We start from the raw sequence: 27,252 nt of genomic DNA, 5'->3' as shown, positions 1-27,252 counted from the left end.
CTCCAGTCTCAAATACCCCACTGCCAAATCTATATCTCTAGTGAATTATCACTGGGGTATGACATGTTTTGGCAAACTTCCAGTCTCAAATACCCCACTGCCAAATATATATATCTAGTGAATTATCAATGGGGCATGACATGTTTTGGCAAACTTCCAGTTTCAAATACCCCACTGCCAAATATATATATCTAGTGAATTATCACTGGGGCATGACATGTTTTGGCAAACCTGCAGTCTCAAATACCCCACTGCCAAATATATATATCTAGTGAATTATCAATGGGGCATGACATGTTTTGGCAAACTTCCAGTCTCCAATACCCCACTGCCAAATATATATATATATATCTAGTGAATTATCAATGGGGCATGACATGTTTTGGCAAACCTCCATTCTCAAATACCCCACTGCCAAATATATAATCTAGTGCATTATCATTGGGGCATGACATGTTCTGGCAGTTCTTTTCATCTCAAAGATCCTTCTGACAAAATACAATTTCCAATGAGCAATCAATAGTACAAACCATTTTAGTTATTCCTTCCATTTTAATAACTTCCTTGAGAAAAAATGTGTCTAATGAGCTTTTGATAGTACACAACTGTTTTGAAAATCATCAATCTGAAAAGCACCCATAACAAAACTATGTCAAGTGAGCTGTTCCAGCATCTCAAAATTCCTTTTCTCTCTGAGGAACATATGCACCTAGTTAGTTAGCAAGGGTATTCATTGCATTTGGGAAATTCATCTAATCTCAAATATTCCCTGATATAAAATATGTCTAGTGAGTCATCAGCACTAATTAGCAATTTTTCTAATTCTGCCTTCTCTAAAATCAAGTGTATACAGCAATTTTAGATTATTTTGCCATTCACCGCACCACTACCCCCTCCAAAAAAAATGTGCCTACCAGTAGTCAGGTTTCATCCATACATGGCAATGTTTGGTACAAATTTTAAACAACCTAAAACAGAGCTTGAACTTCAAACTTTTGGGCAAATTTCATTCAGATTTAGATATTGTTATTTCAAGAAACATAAACTTCAAAGATAGACTCACCATGAAGATCATGATAGAGTAGGAGAGCAGATATATGGGAAACCGTCTTCTCCAAAATGGCAAGTGGGGTTCCTTCAGCTGAAATATATCCAATAAAATTTGCAAACTGTACTGCATTCATTCATGTTTGACACTAATTGCACCAACTATATTACTTCTAAAGAAAATGATGTATTTTCTCAAGGTGGTAAAAGTCTTACCAGCAAGTTTTTCACCAAGTAACCATTATTCAATGCATGCGCTACTAAAATGTAAGTCATGCACAGGGATGGTCCTGGCTTTTAAAAAGCTGTCGCCAAAAAATCGCCAACCTCAATATTTTGTCGCCAATTTTCAAAAAGTGTCGCCAGAACAAGTAGTGTACATTTTTCCAAGTGTTAATTTAGTCTATTAATGTAACAGGCAATGAAAATTACAAAAGATGGGTTAGATAATACTTTAATTGCAACAAGCATTAACAAAATGTTACAAAGTGTTACATGAACATCCGTCACGATTTTAGGGCTGCCCACTTGATGAATGCAGTTTCAAAGTCTAATTTTTCACATCTGTACATGCTGATTCTCATTAAATTCTTGAGAGATGAGATACAGAGTTTATTTCCGATGTCAGTTTTTATGAGGTTCATCTTACTGAATCCACGTTCACAGTCTACAGTGCTGACAGGTGACACAAGTAGTCTCTCAGCAGCCCCCCCACTCCACAAAGCTTGTAGTGAATTGCTTCCTAAATCCCAAGAATGATCACTGAAAGATGTATAAATTTTCTCGACAAGGAAAATAGGATCTCCATTCCCACGAATGAAACTTACACGAGTCAACACCTGGCAATATTGGACCGTATATATAAGCATAAATTCCCACCCAATTTAGGGATTCTTTCACTACTGTATTTTGAGAAATAATTATTTTTAATTATGCAAAACTGGTTTTTTTCTTGCTATTTCTTGTTGCGGAGTTTAAATCTCTGCAGCCGTAACACGGGATTGATGGCAAAAGAAAAAGATCAATGAGTAAAATGCTGCACTGGCGACAGATATAATTGTGATTAAGATTTTTTCCATTTGCTTTGTATTTATACACAGTAGTCGGTACTTCAAAGGTTATCAGTTTTCTATGAAAGTTCAGCAAAACTACTGTACTGGTATATGTAAAAAAACAACAGAAGGATTAGCCATTCAATTAATTGTATCTGTTATATTCTCGTCTTCAGAAGTCGGTCAGTTGTAGGTATAGTTCGGTAGGATGATTGACTGTATCACAGCATACAGTACTCAGCCCAGATGTCAGCATAAGCAGATTATGATGTAACAATGCACTGTAAAGATAGGGTTGTCAATAAGAACAAAGGATCATTTGTGTAACAGACTGATTCCAATGCATTGCTTAGTCAAGTTTGTGGCTTCCTTTCATTCTCCCTTTTAATTTATCCAGTCCAAATCCATGACTGTATGTACAAATTAAATAACCAAAATGTCTGTCGCCAAAAAAATCGCCAGATGGGATATTTTTGTCGCCAATAAGGAAAAAATATCGCAATTTGCGACATTGGCGAAGCCCAGGACGATCCCTGCATGCAAGTGAGACTGAAAGTCTTCTATTCCATATCCTTTAACAGAATAATAACTTATTAATAATGATTATTTCTTGCACACAAAATTCTGTTGAAACCAGGGATTTTACTAGAGTTCCTAGGAATCATCATGATGACCATTTCTATTTGTTTTTAAAAATAACACAGATCTTTTCTAACAATCACATTTAAATCCTTGTCTATTTAATGATAAAGACTTAAACAATAAAGAAGCAAACTTTCCCACAAACTGCAAGAGTGATGATGATGATGATGAAACAATATTTCTTGACACATGTGCATTAATGGAGCTATTTTTCAAAGCGAACAATATGTGTGTGTGTAAAATTTAGATTTTTAACGTAGCTATAACAATTTTCCAGTCATATTACTATGATGTCTGCAGTGTGGCAGTTTAAAATGATGTCTAGCACTGGGGCATCATGCCACAGGCATGTAGCATGATGTTCCACCCAGTCACATTATCCTGACACCAGGCCGACTAGTCCTAGCACTAACCTCTTAATGCTGAGCGCCTAGTGAGGCAGCTGTTAGTACCATTTTTAGAAGTCTTTGGTATGACTCAGCCGGGGTCTGAATCCACAACCTCCTGCATCTGGGGCAGATGCTCTAATCACTAGGCCACCGGAGTGGTCATCAAAGCAAACAATGAAATGTTAGTAAAGACTGGAAGAATGCTGAGCAATTTGCTCACATAAATATTCACATCTCTTCAGCATTACACCCCTGCCCTTATGATGGTGATGACTATGTGCAGCCAAAATAGTCCATAACTCTTCTATGTCTACATCGACTAGTCAACATGCACTTGTTGATGACCATAATATGTACTTAATTTCACAGAAACCAATGAAAACTGCAAGAGTTGTTGCATTCACTATACTGCATCATAAACTTTATACAGTTGTAAGTAAAATAATCCAGTAACTCTTATATCAATGAAATGAGCACAAAAGTAATTTCTGATACACACATCTTTAGGACTGGTAGCCTACTGGGCAAAAAGACTTGATTGGAATTGAAGACAGGACCATTTCTTCCTTTTAACAGTCAAGTGCTGAACCATCTCTGATGATCTTCAATTTGCTGCTGTGGTGGAAACAGTGGATGTCAGTCTTTGGGTGAAACCCCTTATCAATATGGCTATCAAATGAGGGGTAATTGTGACAGAAAAACAGTCATACTGGATTTACAGTTTGGCACCTTTTTCTATTTAGGCCAAAATCGATATAAAAGAGTCTATCGGTGAAAACACAGTGTTAATATAGCTGTCTATATGGGAGGAGTATAGGCAACATTAATATGATGGTCACCGTGGTGCGCATACTAAGTGTCTCTTAGCATCGTATTCATTTAGGGCCAACTAGACACCATAAGAACCTTTCCAATGAAAACACATATCAAAATGCCTTTCAGTTAAATTTTAGTAGTGATAAAACTTTCAGCCTGATGGCCATAGTGAACATAAAATCAGTATCATTTTAATTTACAACCAACAAGACATCATATAATGTCTTCTGTTGACATGACTTTCTGCTCTGGAGTAGTAACAATAACATGATATTCACATGACTGCCATGGTGGCTCTTAGATGTGTACCAGTTTCATTTAAGACAAACAAGACATCACAAGACTTCTGGTGAAAGCACAACTCTGAAAGGATCAGTCATGTTGGAGAAGTAGCAATAATTAATGTCAAGATGGAGACTGTGGTGGATATATAGAAGGTCAGATTGGCACCATCTTCATTTAGGATCAACCATATTTCATAAGAAGTCTTACAGTGACACCACCACAGCAATATGATCCTTCATTTAAGAGTTGCTGTGATAACATTCTCCACATGGCCACTGACTGGCACCATTTTCATTTATAACCATCTAGATATCCTACGAAGTCTTAGTAAGAACTCCATCAGCATCAACTCAGAAAAACAAAAGAGAGCAGCAGTAGTAGCTATAATGAATGTGCAATTGGCATCATTTTCATTTAGGACCAACCAGTCACTTTAAAAAGGCTGGTGGTAAAAACCCAATGCTAATATGACCTTTGTTCAGAAGCAGTATCAATAACAAGATTTTCATGATGACTGCTCTGGTGGCCATATTGGATGTCAGATTGGCACCATTTTCATTTATGATCAGCCAGATGCCATATAAAGTCGTCATGTTAAAAAATCCTGTTGATATGCCCATCCAATCGGGTGGAGTAGTGACAAGATTTTAAAGACTGCTGTTGTGGTTGCCATACTTGACATCAGATCAGCAACCAACTAGGCCTGGGATGACTATGTTTGTAAACATTCATGACAATCCTCTAGATAGTTTACGAGGCATAGCAATAACAAACTTGTGATAAAGGATGGATGGATGATGGACAAAGGACATTCCAAATGCTTTTCTTTCAGGGGATAATTCACATTTCCAAACTCTGAAATACTTGTTCATATAGATGAGTTTCGGTATATCTACTGGTTTGATATACATATTTTTATTTTGTTTCGAGCTTGATTTCATGTACTGCATGTACATGATTAATGGTTCTCATGTTTGCAAATATTTTGCTGGTATGTTTCATTAATGATCAAATAATTAAGAATTCTTTCAAGTTGACTGTAACAAAATGATGCATTAAGGAGACATATTAGTCACCCATTTTTTGTGGATGGCAATACCCCTTCTTCATTCCCATTCAAGTTTTCAGGAGTTCTTGAAGTTGTCTCCCCTTCTGCACAATGCTGTGTTGAGTGAATCGCCATGCTAACTATGACTGGAAGCCGTACTAGAAACTGTGAAAAATCTCCTAATTCATGGGGCTGGATATTCATTATAAACATTCACTGAATATATTACACATTTGTGAAGGATTTGTGACAATCTTCATCTATATTATTTTTTTCCTTACTCTTTCTTCCCATCTTCTGAATAAAATCCCAAAATAACATTCCTTGCTTTTCTTTCCTGATTCGTGCAGTTACACAGAGATATTTTAGTAACATTGTTTTTATTCAGCTCATACAGTTACATCCCAATAAAAACTGCAATGCATTATGTACTCATGTATCATACAGATCATGGCACAAAGCAACATAGCTGTTAATAACAACAACTGACTCTTAACAGAAACAGAAGTAACCTATGCAGATGATGGATAACAGTCTTCTATTATATCTAAACCTCAGAAATAAATGACAAAATATTCAAATATCCAAGTCAGTTTTCTATGACATTAGCAATAACAATGCGATTTTTTATGGTTTGCTTAAACGAGCATTTTTAAAAAAAACCTTCTTAAAATAAATGTGTTTTCATGCAAATCAAAAAAATACTTAAATTTGGACATTTCTGAAGAAAATAAAATTGAGAAAAACAAACAATACCACAATAAATTCAAGCATAAGTTCCACCAGGGAGATCGTCTTAAAACATTTTTGCATTAAAACTGAAAGCATGGGTTCACACAGGTTACTACTGGAATTAAACTTCTGCCCCACCTGTTTTTCATGCCAACTTTTACTTCCTGATCACATTTTCATATTAAAGAACATAATACACTTTTCACTATAAAAAAGAATGGAAAGAACCATACTTCTTAATAATAAGATATTGCAAGATGGTAAAAACACTGCCACTTCAGACATTTTGCCAAATTACAAAAGATAGAAAGTAAAAGTTTTATAAAATATCTTGTCAATGATAAGCTGCCATTTCAACAAGTACAATATATCTGCATGAAAAGTACGCAGAAATCTAGCTGTCATTTCATCAAGTACAATATATCTGCATGAAAAGTATACAGAAATCTAGCTGCCATTTCATCAAGTACAATATATCTACATGAAAAGTATACAGAAATCTAGCTGCCATTTCATCAAGTACAATATATCTACATGAAAAATATACAGAAATCTAGCTGCCATTTCATCAAGTACAATATATCTACATGAAAAGTATGCATAAATCTAGCTGTCATTTCATCAAGTACAATATATCTGCATGAAAAGTATACAGAAATCTAGCTGCCATTTCATCAAGTACAATATATCTGCATGAAAAGTATACAGAAATCTAGCTGCCATTTCATCAAGTACAATATACCTACATGAAAAGTATGCAGAAATCAAGCATTTTATACTTCAAAATTTACAAGATACAAGTAGCTGAAATACAGAACAAATAACAAACTGGAGTAAAAATACAGGCAAGAACAATTTAATTATTTGACCCAATCCATAAAGGCATCTGCATCTGTCTTCATTACCAAGCACAGTGTAACAAGTTTTACACATTTTCCAGCTAGCTCATCCAAATTACCTTCTCCCTGGCTAAGGATATGACATTTCCCAACTTCTGGCTAAAATTTCAATTTCCCTGACTTAACATAAAATTCCAGAATTTTCACAGACTTTTAGCCCTAAACTAATGCTGTGATAGGGTACTGAACTGCACATGAAAGCAGTTTTGAGTACATATGTTATACTTACCCCAGTGATAGGGTTAACCTTTGTCTTTGCAGTGTCAGCCAGTTTGGCAAGATACTCTGGTCTTGGAGGTTCCTGTTAGAAAAACCATATAGTACATACTGTAGAACATTGTAGGTCATTCATAAATGTTTTTACCATACATTAACCATCTGAGCTGTCCATTTTAAAAAAAGCCATCATGACAATGTAATTATAATGCCCAAACTGGACCTTATTAATAAATAGGTCAGTATTCACAATAACTGCTGCAGTATTTAGGCTGAATACCTATACCTAATATAACAGAAACATGAAAGCTGTGTACACTTCAATTTTATTTTCATAAACATGGCTCCTTGTACAGTCTCATTTTTAGAACCAATGTGAAAGTGAAGATTCAAAATATACATTTACTCTAAAACAAAATGTCTGAATCTTAGAAACATCTACATATGTATAATGCTATCTGATTGGTCGAATACTATACTTTGCTGGAAGTATATCCACAATAAACAGTCTTAGATCAGTGACAGTGTGATGTTGAATGGCACAAATTGTCACTTTTTAAGATAACTGTATATATCATTTTCTGAGATATATTAAAATGTAGCTAACAATTTTGTAATAAAAAAAATCTGCAGTTGTTATTATTGGTTTTGGAGTTCAAAAGACCCATTTCTTCAACATTAAATTGACCTGCCAATCCTAACAAGACCTTCTATGTAAGACAATTTCTTTCTGCAAGTTAGACCTGTTTACAGGAAGGTGTAACAAATTATCAAATCCTCCTATTGTCAAGCTGGTAAACATACATTTAAAAGTCCACAAACTATGAATATTTCTATTTATTCTTCAGTACTAACTTTAAATACATTTTAAGAGTTTTATTGTCTTTTTCTCCTGAAAACATATCGCTTGTTGGACACTATTTTTAGAAAAAAAGCAATAGCTTGATCGTGCAGATGTTTTGCATCACAAAGTATGTGCAGTTTAAAACATCTGAGTTACTCCTAAAAAGTTATTCTGGTTTCCTGACCAAACTCGACTGGATCTAAAACAAATGATCCAAATCAAACATGGACAAGCTAATATTTGGATTTTACCATAAACAATCATATTTCCATAATTTTTGTTTTGATTCTGTAATCCATATTTTAAGGGTTATTTCCCTAAGAGTTCTGGCATAATCATGAGGGTTGGCAGGTCCGTTATTAACATGCTAAGTAAAATCATCAGTTAAAAGTTAACATAGGTTTACATTTCCTTTTAAATCTGCTGGTTGTTAAGTTCAACTGTACTTACCTCCTCCTTAATAAAATCAATCATATCCCACTTGTATTGAATAACAGCTTGTTTTCTCTTCCAAAACTCAAGAAATAATGTACCTGGAAACAATTACAACAATAGTTTCAATGATGGTAATGATCCATAATGGTGGCTTTGGTGCAGCCACTGCTGCCATTGCTGCTGCTCTTGCTGACAATGATGAAGACAAGAGTGATGGTAATAATGATACAGTCAACTATACACTTTGAACCAACCTATGAATAATGTTTTTCAATATTGGTTTCTAGTCATCTGCAGCATAACTGCTCAATAAAGAAACATTTTGATAATGCCATTATAAACTTAATATTAAGTTGCTTCAAAATCAAAAGGTAAATTTCAGAATAAAATATTTTGCAAGGTTCCCTTCAATTCAAGCAGAAGTAAATAACTTCCACTTGCTTGACAGCAAAGTTCCAGTAAATGTTATTTGTGCACTTTATATGTATATTTGTTTCTGCCAAAAATCTCAGTATCTTTAACAAACTGTCAGGCTTATGTCCAGCAAAGTCATCAAGTGATGTATTTATAAGATTTAAATATTTAACGAACTAATTATCTTGATATCAAACAAACCTACAGAATAATCCCCATGAGTTAAGCCACAAATGAAAAAACAAAACGAACATAGCAAACCACAAGTGGAATAGAATTTATGCCAGAAGTATCTGAATGGAGTATCCATATTAGAAGCTGTAACTGCCACTGTGTGTCACATTAGTTTATCTATCAACAAGGTCAATTTTCTGCCATTACTATGTATAGGTTGCATAAGCTGCCCATGTGAGAAAGTCTGATTATGTGCACCAGATGGCCTAAAAATGACACAGTTACGCCTTGCACTCCAAAATTGTATTTGCAATATTAATCAATCGACTCATTATTTATCCATGTTCAATAATAAGGAAAATTAGAAAAATAATATGTACTGGTATTGAATACAGAAAGCCCACTATTGGGGTCATACTAAGACCCTGATCCTCAGGTGAGAAGTGGGTACATGAGGTGTTGTATTAACGTAACTCAGGTCAAAATTCTGGATAAGTCGATCTAGTGATGAACATAGCTTGGCCAAATGCTGTAAATTGAATGCATTTTGACCCTTAAGATTGCAGTTTTCAAACTTACCCCAGAGTGACATGAAGATGGCAAAGAACAATGTGGCATTGTTGTCAAAAATGCGACTGGCAGTGGCGTGTGAGCATGCCTCCTCCAGTTTCCAATATGGACACTGGAAGTCACATAGAGGGCACATCGTAATGTTCAGTTTTGGGTCACATATCTCTTTGCTGAAATTGTATATAGTACAATTAAGATTATGCAATAAACCATAATATGCAAACACTTTGCAAAACAAAAATTGGATAGAATTACAAAAGTCCTACTAGAAAACTAAACTGACAAACAAATTCAAGCACAACTGAAGCCCCTGAAATTCAATACCATACTTTGGGTCTTTTGACATCATCGACATCGTGAAAACAAGAAACGCAAGTGATATCAAGCTAATTATAAACTCTGAAATGTTGGTTACACTGTTTATTTTAGAAAAGTTATCACTCGTAAAAATCTAACAAATTTTAAGACCAATTTCAATCATTGTACTCTTCGTATATTGTCACTAATGGTACTGTGTTCAGTTAAAAGTCTACTACTGATTTCTGTTATAAATGATAAAAGATTTATACTTTCTCTAGAAGAGATCAAGACACATTTTGTACTTGTGCCAGCTATGTACTAATAATGGGTCAAGTTCCTAGCTGTACAAGTACAATATTAACCCAAATTAAACAAGTTATATGTCAAATCTGCAGCTGCCTCTTTTTGTCTGAAAAGGTTCAAAACCTATTTACAGACACCATTTCACACTTTTCCTTTAACACACACTATCGTCACTACAAAACTGCTCTAACACATTTAATATTTTCTATATTTTTACCAGTGGTATAATCATGATTACATCATTCTAGGTAGGTGTGTCATGCTGTGGTTCCAAATATGTTATTAAAGGAATCATCTGATCCAACTTTTGGTATAAACCGATATAAATCATTTTTGGATTTCAACAAAAACACTTAAGTACTCTAATATACAGAGCTGCTCCCAGAATTTCATCCTAATGCGGGATTTCACCCATGTCACAAACTTAAATTGGGGAGTAGAATAAAACACAAGGGGAGGAAATGACCAGAGTTCAATATTTACATAACAATAACACTTCAATATTCATCTCTTTCTCCTGCTCCACTGTAAGATCACTATTGAAATCAAAATTTTTTAAAAAATGTTGCCTCTAGTTGTATAACATTAATATGTTGATTGTTTCTGAGCATAATCTGTTCCTTATCTGTGTATAAATATTGATCTGTACTGAGACCCCTTTGCTGTCTGAAGCTTAGCCAGCTGGAATATGTTTGAAAACTGTTCTTTATTGTTGCTACTTACAATTTTCAAAAGCTCACAGGTACTGTCTTTTTGGTTACATCTGCTCCAAAATTAGATTTTTCACTAACATAAGCTCTGCCAAAGTTCAACTTTCTTGAATTAGCACTCTACTGACTATACCATAATACCATATTCAGATTTAAGTCATTTATGCCATAATCTACTTGTTCAAACAAAAGTATTTTGATCGAATAAATATCTTTACTTCTTAATTTCATTTTTTGGTTCTTATTTATCTGATTTATCATAACCTTCATGCTAAGGCTATATGGTTTTGTAGCACATGATTCAGCAGGGCTAAAATGTGATGAGAAAAGACACGAAAATTGCACATACTCTACTTTTAAATTGTCTGTATTTTAACTCAGCTTGTTTGTATCTTTTCCACATTTAAGTTAGAAATACCACTACAATAAGGCATTGACTGGCATGCTGTCTGTTTTTGTCCATCCAGCATATATGTTGGAATCATATTTAACACCATTTTTGGGTTCAGAATTACTAGTATCTCCATTAACTTTCCCAGTTCTAATAATCTGATATACTTCCAAACTTTAAAAAGAAATTGCCTTTGTTACTATGATCAGACAGTATTTGCAGAACTAAATTTTCATCTAAAAAATGAACAATACTAGGAATCTGCCTTTTTGGGCCTTCCAGATAGCTCGTATTATAAACGCACATTTGTAAAACTTCCGTGATGTGAGGTTCAAACTTCAACAAAATGCTTGTTATGGGACCAATAAGCCAATCAAATTTAGTTTAACAACCACTGATGTCAAGCTGTAGAAACCATAAGGGTAAACAGTTACTAAAATATACATGTCATGACAAGTGCTAAAATATTTCTACCATTTCTACAAGAACTTTAAGGGTGAATGACTGAATAAAGTTGTATACTGCACAGAGTACATTTTCATTTGTGCAACCTGAAATTAATCTGCAGGAGTTCTCTTGCAGGAATTTATACAAATATTGGGTGAATCACGTGATAGCACACTCTGCAGGATTTCTGATCTAGTACCTTAAGGAATTATATTCTTTATAGCTAATTTCTTTTTTTCTAAAAATTTGAAAAATTGTGCCAGAACATTCATAAATATACTTTGTACAAGTCACCCTGAAATTTTGCTGATGAAACTTAATTTATGGCAGTAAACAACCATTAGTGTGCTAAGATCCTCAAAAATGAAAATGTATATCCCCTAATCTGCTGGCTGTGCAAAATGATACTCTAATTATAATATCTTCTACCTCACCTGGGATAGCTGTCCCCCATGATGGCAATTCCATATATGAAGATAATGAGACCCATGATGGAGGCAGGCACCAGCATCTGAGTATAGAAGCCCAGCCAGGCGAAATACAACCCAATCTTCTCCCCATAGTAGTCCCTGCATGCACAGAAAAATACTATATTTTTTAAGAGTAACACATTGTCAAAGGTCTATAAAAAGTACACCAATAACAGGGATGACTATTCCCACCAGAGAAATTAGGCACAAGAGGGGGCACAAGAGGGGGCACAAGAGGGTAAAAAATTAGTGATTATAGTGAAAACTTAGGGATACTTAAATCAGCAAAGAAATATTCCATGTGTAAGTCGGAAGAATGATAAAATCATATAAAAACGTAACAAACATGCCTATGTACAGTTATATAACACTATTTATAGCACACAGCTCTTTGTATTGTTTGACTTGTCCTCCAAATTGCTTCTGGCTCTTTTCAGCTTTGCCAGAAGTTCCTTTTCAAATGTCATTTCATGGCAACTGGGGTGGCCTTACAATCACTGTCTGACGTTTTAAAGTCGTGACACACAACAGGTTTATAGAAGCAATGCCAATCATAGTTCGCAAATAAACACAAATGTTGTAGAAATATAATTTAAAAATGAAAACAAACAAAACATAATAAAGAAAACAAAATCAAGAGAAATGAAAAGTTCTGGGTAATGGCATGAAACTGATAATTTGACATGAATTACTAGAAAAGACTGGAAAGGACCAAAACCAACTGTTCTGAATAGCACCTTATTTGCGGGAAACTGATCTTCTGTCACAAATTATCAGAAAAGGACCTAAATTACTCATATAGCATCAGCTTCTGCCAATTTTTTCTTTTAAACAAAATTCTACGGCGGCACGATTCATGAATAGGCTCAACAATTCAGAACATTCATACCCAATATTGGTACAATGGACATCTCTGATGTAACCTCCCCAGCCCATTCCACCAACTGTCAAAACTTCTATCTGCTAAGCTGCTACTTAACACAAAAGGATTACTCTACTTAAGAGAACACAGAATCTGTTACAAACTTAACAAAGATAGTGAAACAAAAAAGAACAAATTCTCAATGAGAAAATAAACTGACTTTTATTAAATTCTTTTAATTTAGTGACAATTATCTAGGAAAATGAAAGATTATTTTGAAAAGAGACTGCATTCAAGTCTTTCTTGAGGGTGATGTTCATTACAGTAAATGAGTTTTTTAATTGTTTTGTATTGATTTCTCTCACAGAAATTCTCAACTTTGCCAGTAACATGTAATCATATCTCTGATTCCATGTATACAGAGTTAAAGACAATCACGCTATTCCTTAGATTTTAGTACACTAATATAAAACTAATAATCCATCCTTGTACCTAATATGGTCCAGAGGCTGTATCTTGAAGAACTTGCTCCAGTGGGCCCAGTTGTCATACAGCAGCTTCCTACTATTCATGGCCGACCCTGCTTTCCAATGACCCTAGGAAGATACAATTCAAAGTCAAAAAGACTTATAGAGAAATTCAAAATCACTTCAAAGTATCCTTTTCCTGAACTAATGTTCTGTCAATGAATGGTATAGATCAGCGTCATGGAATCTGAATAAAATCAAAATAACAGGTAGTTTAGCCAAGTTTCAAATCATGTACAAAAATTTCTTTATAAAAATAACAAAAAACTCGAGACATGTATTAGCTCTTCAAAAGGCTTCACACATCGTTGCTTTTTTATTTTAGTGATGTGAGAAGTAGGTCAAGCAATCTATTTTTGGAATATTCATTTCATGTTGATCAGGTACGAGACAAGTATGAGATGTGACTTTTTTAAATGTCATATTATTATTGAATGTAACTGTCAAGGACCAAGGAAATTCATATATTGTAAAATATCCATGCTGGGATTGGATTTCCTTTTTAAAGTACTTGTAGCCCAACTCATGAGATATTTTATTAAACATGCGCTTTTTGTATGAAGTGAAATGCTGTTTCCCAGCAACCCTTAAAACATGGCTGACTTACAAAAATGCCTAATTTGTAGGCGGTTAGGTGGGGGTCAAACCATGAAACTGAGATTGATAACAAGTACTTTAAGATTTTTTCATGCTTTGACAAATAAAATTTGTTGGCAGTTAGGTGGGGGTCAAACCATGAAACTGAGATTGATACCAAGTACTTTAAGATTTTTTCATGCTTTGACAAATATATACGAGTTTACCTGAAATGGAAAACTGTAATTTGCCAGAAAACTTTAAGACCTTTATTTTTTAAGCAAAATCATGGGCGCTATACGTTTAAGATCAACCTGATATGATCGATAAAACTTCCAAAAGCCAATACTGAACAATTTAGGTGTAAATTAAATATTCTGGAACAATGACAATGATCTCTTCAGGTTCTGTAAATATAATCATATTAGGAGCAATGATACACAAGACTTTCTGACATTTCTGAATTGCAATGTACACTGATATCGCATGTTCCCATAAAATATTTTTCTGAATTTGAGTTAAGTATGGCTCTATCTTAGGAACACAGCTCTTTCTTATATTCATATATCATCATCCACCAATATACAGGGAAGCACACAAACATGAGACTTATTTGCAGATGATGCAGTTATACTAGCTACAGGTGATGATGTAAATAATGTGAAGTTGTATAAAACACTGACCCGAGAAATATTCATATTTAGTTAAAACTAAACCCGACGGTTATAAAGAAATCAAAACAAAATGTATAGTAATAACCTCATCTAAGTATTCCAGTTCCAGGATAGTCCTCAACAGACATTAACTGGTTCAAGTTGGATAAACAAGTTGATTACACATGCATGCCACACCATATACCCCCCGTGAGGTATGAGCGTAAATGTTGCTATTATAAGTGTCAAAAAGCATACTTTTGGCTAAGAAGTGTAATCTACATATTACATGCCAGAATTACAGCATGTATGAAAAAGATACTTTTAATTTTGCTACTAACCTGGTTCTGCTGCCGTCAAAATTCTTGTCACAAAGGGCAAGATCCATATGGATTAGAACCAGAATACAAACACAAAATATGCTGAAAAATTATTTACATTCAGCATCCACCTTAACTATTCTACATGTGTAACTTTTGTTGAATGACCGTGCACTGGAATAAGCATGATCATGTGCTCAAAGTGCTGTATTACATCACTCTCGTATTCTTATTTTAGATTCATAAAACACTGTTGATTTGTCCTTTTTCTGATCTGACGTGTTCTGAAGTTCGAAACAAAAATCCATCTACGCAAAATTTTTCTGTTATATAAAATCCACAACTTACACGGTAAAGAATTTTGCTTTACATCTGGTGCAATTTTGTTTTAAAGTACGGACTGGCCCACTACCTAACTAGCTTATCAATATTGTTGTTCTAGGGTTTAACGCCATTTTTCAGCACAAGATAGGCTATACATGGTGGCCAGTGTAACAGGTGGAGGAAGAACCCTGGAAAACCCAGGGAAGAACCACCGACCTACAAGAAGCTACTGGCAGGCTTTCCCATGTATCCACACTAGCCGAGCCTTGGACTCGAACCCATGCAGACAGAGGTGAGACGGCAGCAATCCGGAACAGTGAACACTTATCAATATAATGAATCTGTGAGGAAAGGTCATATTTGAAGAAATCCATCTGTTTTCCTGGAAATGGGTCATATATAGTTGCTATAAATAGCAAATAAGGAAAGTACTCTTAGGCTATTCTTATGCAGCAGTCATCTTTTTAAGAATATTCTCAAATTTATATGAGTGGAATTGAAGAATTGATAATATAATAATTATTCAATAAGCAAACCAACACAGAATTATAAACCTTATTTGTATGTACAAAATACATGTGTAATTATAGGTTACGGCATTTGTATGGGAAAATATGAACGAGTTTCTGGGATGGAATAATGTACGACCTTGCGAGTGCAGTATATCCTTCCAACAAAACGAGTTCATATTTTCCCACATAAATGCAGTAACCTTTTTATTATATGCTCATTTTTTTATTCTACCTAAGGTTTAATTATATAAACAAAATACACTACAAGAAACAACGTAAATGAATGTATGCCGCATTCCAAACTAAATACACAAGCGCATATTCATCATTACACAAATCAACATAATTACTGTGCAGATAACTACACCCAGATAAATTTGAACTTAGTCGCACACTCGACATAACTTTCGAAACAAAATGGCATGTCTAGTTAAAATTTAAATTTGGAGTCATATTGTGAATGAATGTGCATTGACACAACTTTTCCATTTGATCTGGAATGAATAGATTTTGGTATTTTTCTCGATTCTAGGAAATTTCGTGATTATGGACTGGATTTGTATGTGACAATTCCACATGAAATACAGCGATTGAAGATGCTAGGGAGAAGCGTGTTGACATCTGCAAACGTGTTTCTGTTTCTGTCACTGAATGTTTGAAATCATAATGTGGGAAAAATATGAAGTCTTTCAAATGCAATTATCAAAAAGACGCTATGGAATTTAATGCTTATTTCATTTTGAGTGCAGTAAGGAGGATGCAATTGCACTTATCATCGAAATTACAACACAATTTTGAAATGTGTAATCCAGATTAAAAACCTATGACATGGCTCATGTAATTCAGATTTGCAGAATTAAGAAAATACATTTTGAGGAAATTCAGGATGTAAAACTGTAAGTATATTTTATTTTGCCATTGTTATCACCAGCTAAAGAAGAGAATATGACTTGTCACTTGTATGTTATTTGTAAGGACCTTATCTTGCGTCTGTTATATAATGTAGCTAGCCTAAATCTGTAACATTGTATCAACACAGAATGTGCCAAAGCAGCTGGTATGTGGCAGTCCATGAAGCATCTGTTTTAGTTCATTCAGAAACAAATTTAAACAACCACAACATAAAGAGCATCTTACGCAAGTGTACATGATTTGTTTACAAATCAAAAGTGCTGGCGTCTGCATCCATTGTTTGTTTACAATAGAAAGTAGTTCCTTTATTCATGTGAATGCTATATGTGTATTGTCGTGCTGATTCAATATCGGGTAATACTGCACGATTCTGACAATGTAAAGTTAACGGGGGAAAAAATGAGCATATAATAACATTTGATTCTGCACCAGTCTATGACTTAACCCTCAAGATCTTCACCAACTGAAACTGCTCTTAGATAATGCCCCACACTCTGCCAACACTGACTTGTGACATAATCTTAGAACCTGCATTTAAGTCAGTGTGTCATTAGAACCAATCATGTGTCCCTTCCTACATGGATTTTGTGTACATATGCCAAAAAGGGGATAATATATCTTCTGAAATTATTATACTCGGTGCCTTGACCAAACGGATATTTACATTTCTTCTTTCATTATGAATTTCCATCAGATCAACAGTTCCTTGTATGATTGACAGAAATATTAAAATTCTGGTAATGTTTACATGTTGATTACTGATGCAAACTGTGTGAAAAACCTTTCAAAATGCCAGTAATAAAGTAATCAAACACAATAAGCCATATGTTCTTAAACATGTATCCACAGTGAAACCTTTCAATAAAAGAACTTGTGAAACCATTTTTAAAAAAATATGTACCAGTTGTCTATCATAATAAGGTGTCGTATATATAGGGGTGTCCACTATGGCAGGTTGAATGGTAATAGTAAAAGAATAAATATTTCCTATTATACTGATAAAAGAAGACAATAAGGAGTCATACCTCATGTACTGGATAGGCCGCTGAATAAATTCCATCTGCTAACATCTTCTTTAAGCCTGAAAGGTAAAGTCAGATATTAAGGGATATTTATTAATTCTTGTTCCTTCAATAGTTTGTTATTAAATAACTCAGTAGTGGGTAGTATAATGTTATGTACATCTATATTGTGTTTAATTTTTGTCCACGATTGTAAAGTGTACTGATTATGTGCAAACAGCTAATTATATAGCTAAACCTTTTTCATGATTGTAGATTACATTTTAAGATTATAATGCTATAAATAGGTTGTTTACTTGGATTTTAGTTCTAAACCCAGCCTTGATAATGAATATAATTACAGGTTGAGATAATTTTTACTGGTGGGACTGAGTACTGCAACATAAGTTAGGTGGGGTGGTATTTCAGGAAGTATTGTAACAGGTGTGGAGATTTATATCAAGAGGACAAAGTAAACAATTGTTCCTTTTCCTATTACTGTTATTTTATTTTCAGTCTGTAGAAGTAATTGTCATGTCTAGATTTAATCTGAGACGATTATTTATGTAAATTATTTATTGGAATTACAATGTACTCATACAACTGGACAAAACAATATTATGGGATTATTGTGAATTCATTTAAAGACATTCTGGACCATGAAATTGTGATGCATCAAGACTGCTGGCAATTCAGCACATTCAAGGCTATCAGAGCATCAGCACATTAAAAAACCGGAATTCAAAGCACTGTTCTTTTTGGACTTGCAATAAAACGTTTCAGGATTATTAGGATTTAATTCACAACACTAATTTTAATTCCTCTTAAATTTCTTTTTATATCTTGGACAATTCAATTATTTATTATGTTTTACAAACCTTACTGGTTTTGCTTCTTTCTGTTACTTAGTTTATTAAGACCATAGAGTTGTAACAATAATGTAATTAAGCAATTTGGATATAATGTATTCTTGTGGTGTGCTTTGTAAACTATACAGATATTGTACTCCTGTGTTTTGATTTATAAACAATTTTGTGCATGATTCGGTAAAGGTATAGTTCAATATGGTAACCCTGAACTCTTACATTTTTACCCTGAAATTAATAGGATTCTATCCAAAGTACAAGTCATTCAAAATGTTTGGTAACTGCAAACTGTGGAGAACTTCAGAAATTATTCAGTGTATTTCTTTCTGTCTGAGTGACTCTGATGTCAGGTCTTTTGACACTGAAATCAAAAGGGTTCTTCCTTGTCCCAAGTGCAAACCATTCACAGAGTCTGGTATCCATAGATGATAGACCATTTAAGTTGTTGCATAGAAACTAAATTGGTAATGGAATGATGGACAGATGAACAATGTCTAACAATACTTTTTTATATACCTTTTAGTGGGCATATACAACATTTTTTAAGTGATGTAATTGCCTGAAAATCCATTTATGACCATGATAAAGTTTGTAAATACTAATTAACTATTTTTAATTTTATTACACTATAATGGATTTAAAATGGACAGCTGAATTGTAAATAGAAAAAAAATATTCATCCTTCTGCTTTCACACTGGGGCAATAAAAAGCAATTCTGCTGCTGGCTATACACCAAAAGCAAAATGATTGAAATGTCCTGGAATCTGCAAACACATACAAGGACAAAAATTAGGTTCCAAGGAGAAACAAGGATACACCATAACTCACCAAAAGAATATGCTTGATTCTTATCTTCTCCGAAAGACTTCCTTCTCAAAATAAAGTCAACAATTCTGGAGCGCTCAGAAATGGTGAAAAACTCCTCTTTATTAATAGGTATGTCAAACCTGCAAGATATTATAGAATATAGTTGAAAATGTATATGATTTAGGATCCTTCATGCAGAGACTTGCAATTGAAGATGAAGATACTGTATGTAAAGAGGCAAAAGAAATTATTTCTCACTCTTAAAGCAGGTTGGACTGTGCCTCTAAAACATAAATGAATTATGGAACATCAGAATAAACAAAAGACTTGATCAGATGTATTTACACACCTGTGATCCTGAATTTCTCTTGCCAGGTAGGTTTTCTTGAAAATCAATGTGGCACACTGATATCTGTGATAATTAATAGAAAAGCATTCCAACAAGACATAAAAAGTCCTAATGAAATATAAAATCATTAGGACATTCAGTTACTGAATTTATCATTTTTGGTTCCAGATTGACTGGTGGGTGCACATCATTCTAACATCTGTATTCAGTATGATCGTACTCTGAACTGTATACATTATGCACTTCCTGTCAACTGCACCTAGAGATAACATGTTTAACAAGGTTTTATAGCAAACTTTACAACATGGGCAAATGGTGGGTGGGTTAGAGGTTACTACTGAAGATAATGTTTTATACTGTTTTCCAGTATAAAATAACAAACATTTTGAATAGCTGTACACATCAAATGACGATTTAAGGAAGAAAAGTTGTACTATTTTTCCTTCCATTTAGCAAGATCATTTACAGTGACCGAGAAATGAACACCAAACACAAAATGTTTAAAGTGGTGAAGCAAAAAATATGTAGTTCTTCTCAAAATGTGTCCTTAAGTTTCAAGATTCTTGACAAGACAGTGTGTATATAACATGCCAAAAACCTATGTAAATAAAAACAAAAACTTAACCTAAGCCAGCAGAATTTGAAATATTGATCACAGAGACCTATCTTGGTACAGATGTACTACTAAGAGAGAGGTATACAATCCTCTAGTTTAATGATTAAAGCATGAATCATAAAAATCAAACTTAACCAGTAAGTAAGGCATAAAAGTCGCACTGACCTACTTTTCAGATGTGAGTGCAGTATTCATCAAGATGCATCTTTTCACCATGTTTCAATATTTAAAGGTACAACAGTATGATACAATACATAATAAAACTGGTGTTGTAATAAAATGTAGTTCAAACTGACCTTCCTTTGTTGTAAGCTTGTGGTAAAAAGATGCATATAATCAAATAGTGACATACAACATATGGGTCATATTAACCCACTTTTGTGATAAGGATACCAATCAAGATGCATCTGAAATTTTGGCACAATACAGTGTGACCCTGCTATAGCGTGCTCTGTTATAACATGAATTCGGATATAACACGGTTGTGGTGTGGCTCCCGAAATTTCATATACATGTATTTTTCTTGTGCACAAAAAAATTCTTTCTTAAAATGTACCCAAAAAACCGGGGCCCCAAGCGGCCAAGTGGTCTAAAGCGCTCTCCGTTATGGATCACTGTCATCTCACCTCTGTCTACATGGGTTCGAGTCTCGGATTCAGCTGATGTGGGTATGTGAGAAAGCTTGCCAGTAGCTTCTCATGGGTCGGTGGTTCTTTCCGGGGTTTTCCCAGGTTCTTCCTCCACCACTAATACTGGCGGCCATGTATAGCCTATCGTGTGCTGAAAAATGGCATTAAATGCTACAACAACAACAACCAAAAAAAGCATAACAAGTTTTTTATCATTTTGGGGAAGAGATTGCATATGAATAATACAAGACGATTGTAGATTGGATCCTGAAATTTTATATGTATTTTTCTCGTACATGAAAAAGTATTTTTTCCTCTTAAAAGTACAGGGAAAAAAGCATAAAAAGTTTTTTCTGGGATCGCGTAGGTCTTCACCAATGTCATGGGGCCCCAAGCGGTCTAAAGCACTCTGCGTTACAGATCACTGCCATCTCACCTCTGTCTGCGGGGGTTCGAGTCTCGGATTCAGTTGACGTGGGTATGTGAGAAAGCTTGCCTGTAGCTTCTCGTGGGTCGGTGGTTCTTTCCGGAGATTTCCCGGGTTCTTCCTCCACCATTAATACTGGCCGCCATGTATAGCCTATTGTGTGCTGAAAAATGGCGTTAAACCCTACAACAACAACAACAACAACCAATTTCGCAAACTTGGATTGTTTTTCCTTATTGGCTGCAAAACATGCCATGTGGCTTTTTTTCTTGGCAACATTGTTGGCTGAACGGCAGGGATGTCATCACACAATGCATCAACAGACCTGGTTCTGTGCATTTTATTGTTACTATAATCTTGTGAGAACAATTTAGACCCTAATCTGTTGCCATACAATGCAATTTTGATCTTTGTTGTTTACAGCCTGGTGATCATTCAACAGGGCTTAAGACATTACATTTCAGTCCATGTTACAGAATTAATTCTAAAGTGAACTACAATTATAGATTCAAAATACTTACATGTATTCTCTGTCTCTGCTGAAGGCAAGTGTGTACTTCTTTGCCATAGGAGGGACAATATTTGGGTCCAATTCAAATGGTGTTCTAAACCGCTTGAACAGTCCAGTGATGGCTGTCCAGAGTTGTACACTCACTGCCTTAACAGGGCTCTGATTCAAAGATAGCAAATTCAGTGAACATCACATATAGTCAGAGATAACATACTGTTTATGAATAAATTAAGTCAACATAAATGTCAAGTCACAAGATTAAACAACATTTAAGCAATATATTTCCCAGATTTGTGGAATCCACTCTAAAGCAATTACTCTGCTGTATCATCTGCAACTTTTAAAAATATTAAGAATTTCCTTTGTCCCCCCCCCCTCCTGTGGATTGTACTCCTGTGTACAAGTGACTAAATAAGGGCACACTAATGTTAAAGTCTGAATTAAAATTATTAATTTCTTTCAAATACTTTGAACTTTTAAACAATGCCCTATGTATCTCCATGCAAAAACTCTTATAACCATTTCCATTCCAAGTAAATGGCTTGGGCACAGTAAATTTCCTTACATTTAGTCCAGGTTGCTTGGAAGTTTCTTAATTACAGTGAACTCTCGTGAGCTTCTATTTTTAGACTAATGTATCAGTTGATTCTTGCAATTATCAGCCATTTCATATTTTTCAATTGGTTTAGGACACTTAGCTAAGTGACTTTTTGTAAAATGGGTCATTACTAGTTTTCAGCACTTCTCAAAAATAATTCTTCTAGCATCCCTGTATGCATTATGATGAGGTCAGGATTATCAAGAGGTACTTTGGTTCAAATTCTTGGTTCTGGATAAAAAAATAGCTAAACCATTCACTCGAATTACAAGAGGCTACAATAGTGTCTCCATGGAGATGCTGAAGGTTTTGTCAAAACTTCAAAATATCTGACAGAAATTAATCATTTTCACAGAAGTTTTAGCAATATTGTGCTTTTATTTTAATTTGATGTAGACAGGGATTCAAGCCATATACTGTTTCACAGAGAACTATTTCTTTTCATACCTCTAATTTGTCATACACTATCAATCACATATGAATTAGCTGTCCTCTGATTTTTATTATCAAGACTAAAGATTAAGTGGTACAGAACTGTTTTAATTATTTACATAGCTGAAAGAAAAGAAACAGTAAAAAATGTGTCCATATGATATAGATGTCCCTGCAAATACGATGCATTTGAAAGGTGAAGTTCCAAGTCAAACAGAAGCTTCCATGACATATTGTCAGAAATCAATCAAAATCAATTTGAATGTTGACCTTGTTCTTTTTAAAGTTAATACTCATACGAACTTTAATTTAATCCTTCAAAAGTTGTTCAGTAGAAATGAAATTCATTATAGACATTATGTAATCGAATATGACACTGGCTAACACTACATGCCCCCCCCACCAATATATATATGGCAACATTTAAAAAAGGTTACATATATTACAGAAATAAAGATATCACTGATGGAAAGGCACCAAGTGGTAAAACTGATCCTCTCTAATATAGATGTGCCCTTAAAAGCTGATCAGATAGCAGGAGACCAAAGTGGGCCTGATACAGCTCTTATCAGGTGGCTGAAATATGTTAGCTTCTGAATGCAAATTCATGCGCAAGTTAATAGTGTGGCAGGAAAAGAAGAAGTTTGGGGCACATACTGTGGAAGCCTGTGCTGACACGCTTCATTGGCTCCAAAAAGTTCACAATATTTGAACCAGTTCCATGAAGTACTATAAAACTTTAATGCCAAAATAAAGTGTTTGATTTAATAATTTGGTACAGTGTTGTATTCTTGAAGAAAATACTGTCTCACCATTTGAAAGATGTTTGCACTGTTAAAAGCTATTAAGTGTTAATTTAATTTTTATTGAAATATCAAAAATAAATTCACTGTCTTTGGTGTATTTGTCTTTAATGTATCCTGTGTGCAATCTCTGCTCAATCCAGATAAAACAATAGCCGACATATGTTGTTAGGTCATATGGCATACACAACAGAACAAGCAATGTGATGATGTAAACAAGTTTACCACAGATGTTAACACTGACAATTACCTACAAAACAGACCATCAATGCCTGTTCAGTCAACCATCATACACATCCATGCACCAAACAGTGCCACTGTTGATATATGGTTATTGCCTGAACTGTCAAGAGCAGATTTGGTCTTTACCACATACATGTAAACCCCACACTCATTCTACCTCGCTTAACAAATATAATTATATCTCCCCACTATATCTTTCATGTACGGTTTTGAAGTCAAAGGCTATGCCCATTACATTAAAATCTGTCTTAATCCTCTTATTTTCCTAACCTGAAGTCAGGAGTGCAGATATCAGCTGGAGACCAATCAGGTTACTTTAACATCCAAATGATAAAGTTACTAATGCTGAACACTAATTGGAGAGAATAACTCAGCTATTTTATAGAAAGCAACTTTATCCATCAAATCGAATAGTTTACTCCCCAAATGGGTTGAGGCAATTTCTCAGCTGTTCATTGTTCATCTCATTAAGATTACCAGCTAAATACCTGTTAACAAATTTCAAATGAAGCATTTTTCATGCCTAAATAAAAGTTTATTTTTTGTACAAACAATGTCTGATTAGTGCATTTTATTGCTAGTCAAAACTCAGTCCCATTTGACATATTCAGCACAGAGGAACGTTTCTGAAAATAGAGTGTTTTGCAAGTTAGTACTAGTGTGTAAGTAAGAAATTAGGTATTTGGATTTGAGTGGAGCAAGACAGACAAATTCTATAAATTATGAATAATTTACACACGTTTTTGAGAGAATTACTATTATAGATGCAAAGATATTGGTTGGCGAATACTTTTTCGTACTATACAGTTGACAATTTTCTTATACATGTATACATATGTACCAATGCATGGTTCTCTGCCCCCATGAAATTTTTAAATTGTAATCAGTGGGATTTTTAAAATGTATTTTTCATTTAATATGCATCACTTTAAGTTGGTAGCTGTATCACTGAACCCACCCACCCCCGATTTCCCCCCCACCCCTTTTTGTATAACTAAGTACATACATATTCTTAAGTTAATTGACTGGTCTGGATAATGCAAGATATGTAACATAATATGATGGCATTTTGTGGACCCTGACCATCATGTCATAGTGGAGTTTCAATGTATTTGCTACACTGTCTATTAATGCTAGTGGCATGTATTCTTTCCTACATCATATACATCGGATTAACTTCAAATCATACAAAGGACAGTCAATTGATGAACCACTATCGTCACATGGATCTCTGCCCAATGATTCTTAACTTACAATCTGCTCAGTCTCACCCTTACAGTACATACATCTACTTGGCTTAAAAAGGGGAGTTAAAACATGTAGTCGAAATGGACTCCTGGATATGTACTTACACCCCTGGGGCCATCCCTCTGAGGTCACAACTTGGATACCATTGAGATCTGCTCTCAAGGTAAGACTCCCAGCTAGAGGGTTGTGGGTTCAATTCCACTGGCATTTTATCAACATGGATCAACTACCAAATTTCTAAAGATATTTCTGAAGGTGACGGGTTTCTTTCCTCTAAGTAATTGCAACTGCAATTGTCTCAGGAGGAAAATACATTGCAGGGGGAGGGGGTATTAAGAGTTTCTAAATAAATTGCATTGTATGTGTGTGTGTGTGTGTGTTGGATGGATGGATGTATATTAACACCTTATAGATAATTCACAAATACATGTCACAACATAAAAGATTATAACATGCATTTTAACATGGTAATACTAGTACAGGGGTATACATATTCATTAGCTGGTATCCCATGACATCTAAAACTTAATGTCAGCAACCTTTTTACCCGAAGTGAAAACTGGGTTGAGAAACCATAAAATATTAATAAAAAGATTATCATTTTAAAAACCAAAATGTGACTTTATATACTGACCAAACATTTGAGCTTTACATTGTCCCTCTGGGTACTACCATAGGATGCCAAACTGAATTATTTCCAGATACTTTCTTTGTAAAGTGTTGTTGACCAACATCAGTAAGAAGTGACACTAATCCACAGGTGTTGACTAATCATTATCTAATTACAAAATTGCAGTCCATACTACCGGCCCTCAGCATGAACAATAAAGAAACAAGACTCATGGCTGTGTCAACACACCTATATGGTGGAATTTTATTTATTTTTAGCTTGACAAACTGAATTGAATGATTTAGTATTATGCTTTCTGATTGGCCTGTTGAATAAATGTATACTAGCTACAGAGCATATAATAGATGCTTATGCTGCCTAACATTCGCTAAAGGAATATGGAAAGTTTAATTAAACCAGTCTTAATTGAAGTTTGATACTATACTGGCTGGTGAAGCCATGTGAAAAGTTTCCCATGTGAAAAGGCCAGTTACCTCATGGTTTAGGTGCCGAATTTATGGTACTGGATAAACTCTAATGTGAATTGTAATGATATAAAACTCTGATAAACATACAATATGGATACATTTATGATCAGGGATGACCATACACCAGAAAGCTGACAGCAAGATATTTGGCAAGAAAGAATTTGTTCAATTATCTTTTATTTGCAGATCTCAAAAACAGTTAAAAATGCATGTAAACTTGCATGACAATTTCATCAGCAAGATTGAGGATGAGTCCCATGTATAGTGTGTAATAAGGACTAGCTATAAATACGACAAATTTTGTTGCATTGTTTTGATTAAAGCAAACTTAGAGACATTGCAATAATTTACAAGCAAAATTGGCTGGGCAACCAGTGGTTCAAAGCTTGCTGCCCAGGGACAGTTATGCAATTTCACAAATTTGCCACCTCTGTTGCAAATCTGCTTACCAAACATATCTAAAGTACTTTAAAATAATTTAGAATTTCAAATGTCATCTAGTTATTAGCAACAATTTTCTGCAAATAAATTTCTAAACTTAAGCATGGTTTTTACAAGAAATATCTTCTTCTGAAAGCAAGACTTTTTCTTGCATATAATTAAAAATGCAGTCTCAAACTAAGACAGATTTAATGATGTGCTGCTGTGACATTAATCTCAGGGATGTCTTCTTATGTTTTATACTTTCCCTTCAATTTTAAATTGCAGTTGTATCATCTGCCAAGTTAAATTCTTGTACAATTCTTTTTTGGA

The 27,252-nt window shown here is 34.5% G+C and overlaps 1 protein-coding gene across 1 annotated transcript in view; it reads right to left on the bottom strand.

The window, feature by feature from the left end:
- Positions 1–27,252, bottom strand: part of LOC149797108 (anoctamin-1-like) — a 165,987-nt gene that overhangs the window by 48,662 nt on the left and 90,073 nt on the right. The window contains exons 8-16 of the mRNA XM_089960712.1: positions 22,088–22,236; positions 19,567–19,685; positions 17,896–17,951; positions 13,539–13,642; positions 12,149–12,283; positions 9,573–9,733; positions 8,421–8,503; positions 7,140–7,211; positions 1,064–1,141 (exon numbers count right to left, since the gene is read on the bottom strand). Coding sequence (XP_089816838.1) covers positions 1,064–1,141; positions 7,140–7,211; positions 8,421–8,503; positions 9,573–9,733; positions 12,149–12,283; positions 13,539–13,642; positions 17,896–17,951; positions 19,567–19,685; positions 22,088–22,236 — 957 coding nt within the window. The remainder of the gene's footprint in view (positions 1–1,063; positions 1,142–7,139; positions 7,212–8,420; positions 8,504–9,572; positions 9,734–12,148; positions 12,284–13,538; positions 13,643–17,895; positions 17,952–19,566; positions 19,686–22,087; positions 22,237–27,252) is intronic.

This window comes from Sinohyriopsis cumingii, chromosome 6 (assembly GCF_028554795.1).
Source record: "Sinohyriopsis cumingii isolate HCF-2022 chromosome 6, ASM2855479v2, whole genome shotgun sequence".
Lineage (NCBI taxonomy): Eukaryota > Metazoa > Mollusca > Bivalvia > Unionida > Unionidae > Sinohyriopsis > Sinohyriopsis cumingii.
Note: the sequence above shows the minus strand (reverse complement) of the source record. Positions and strands in the feature narration are given on the sequence as shown.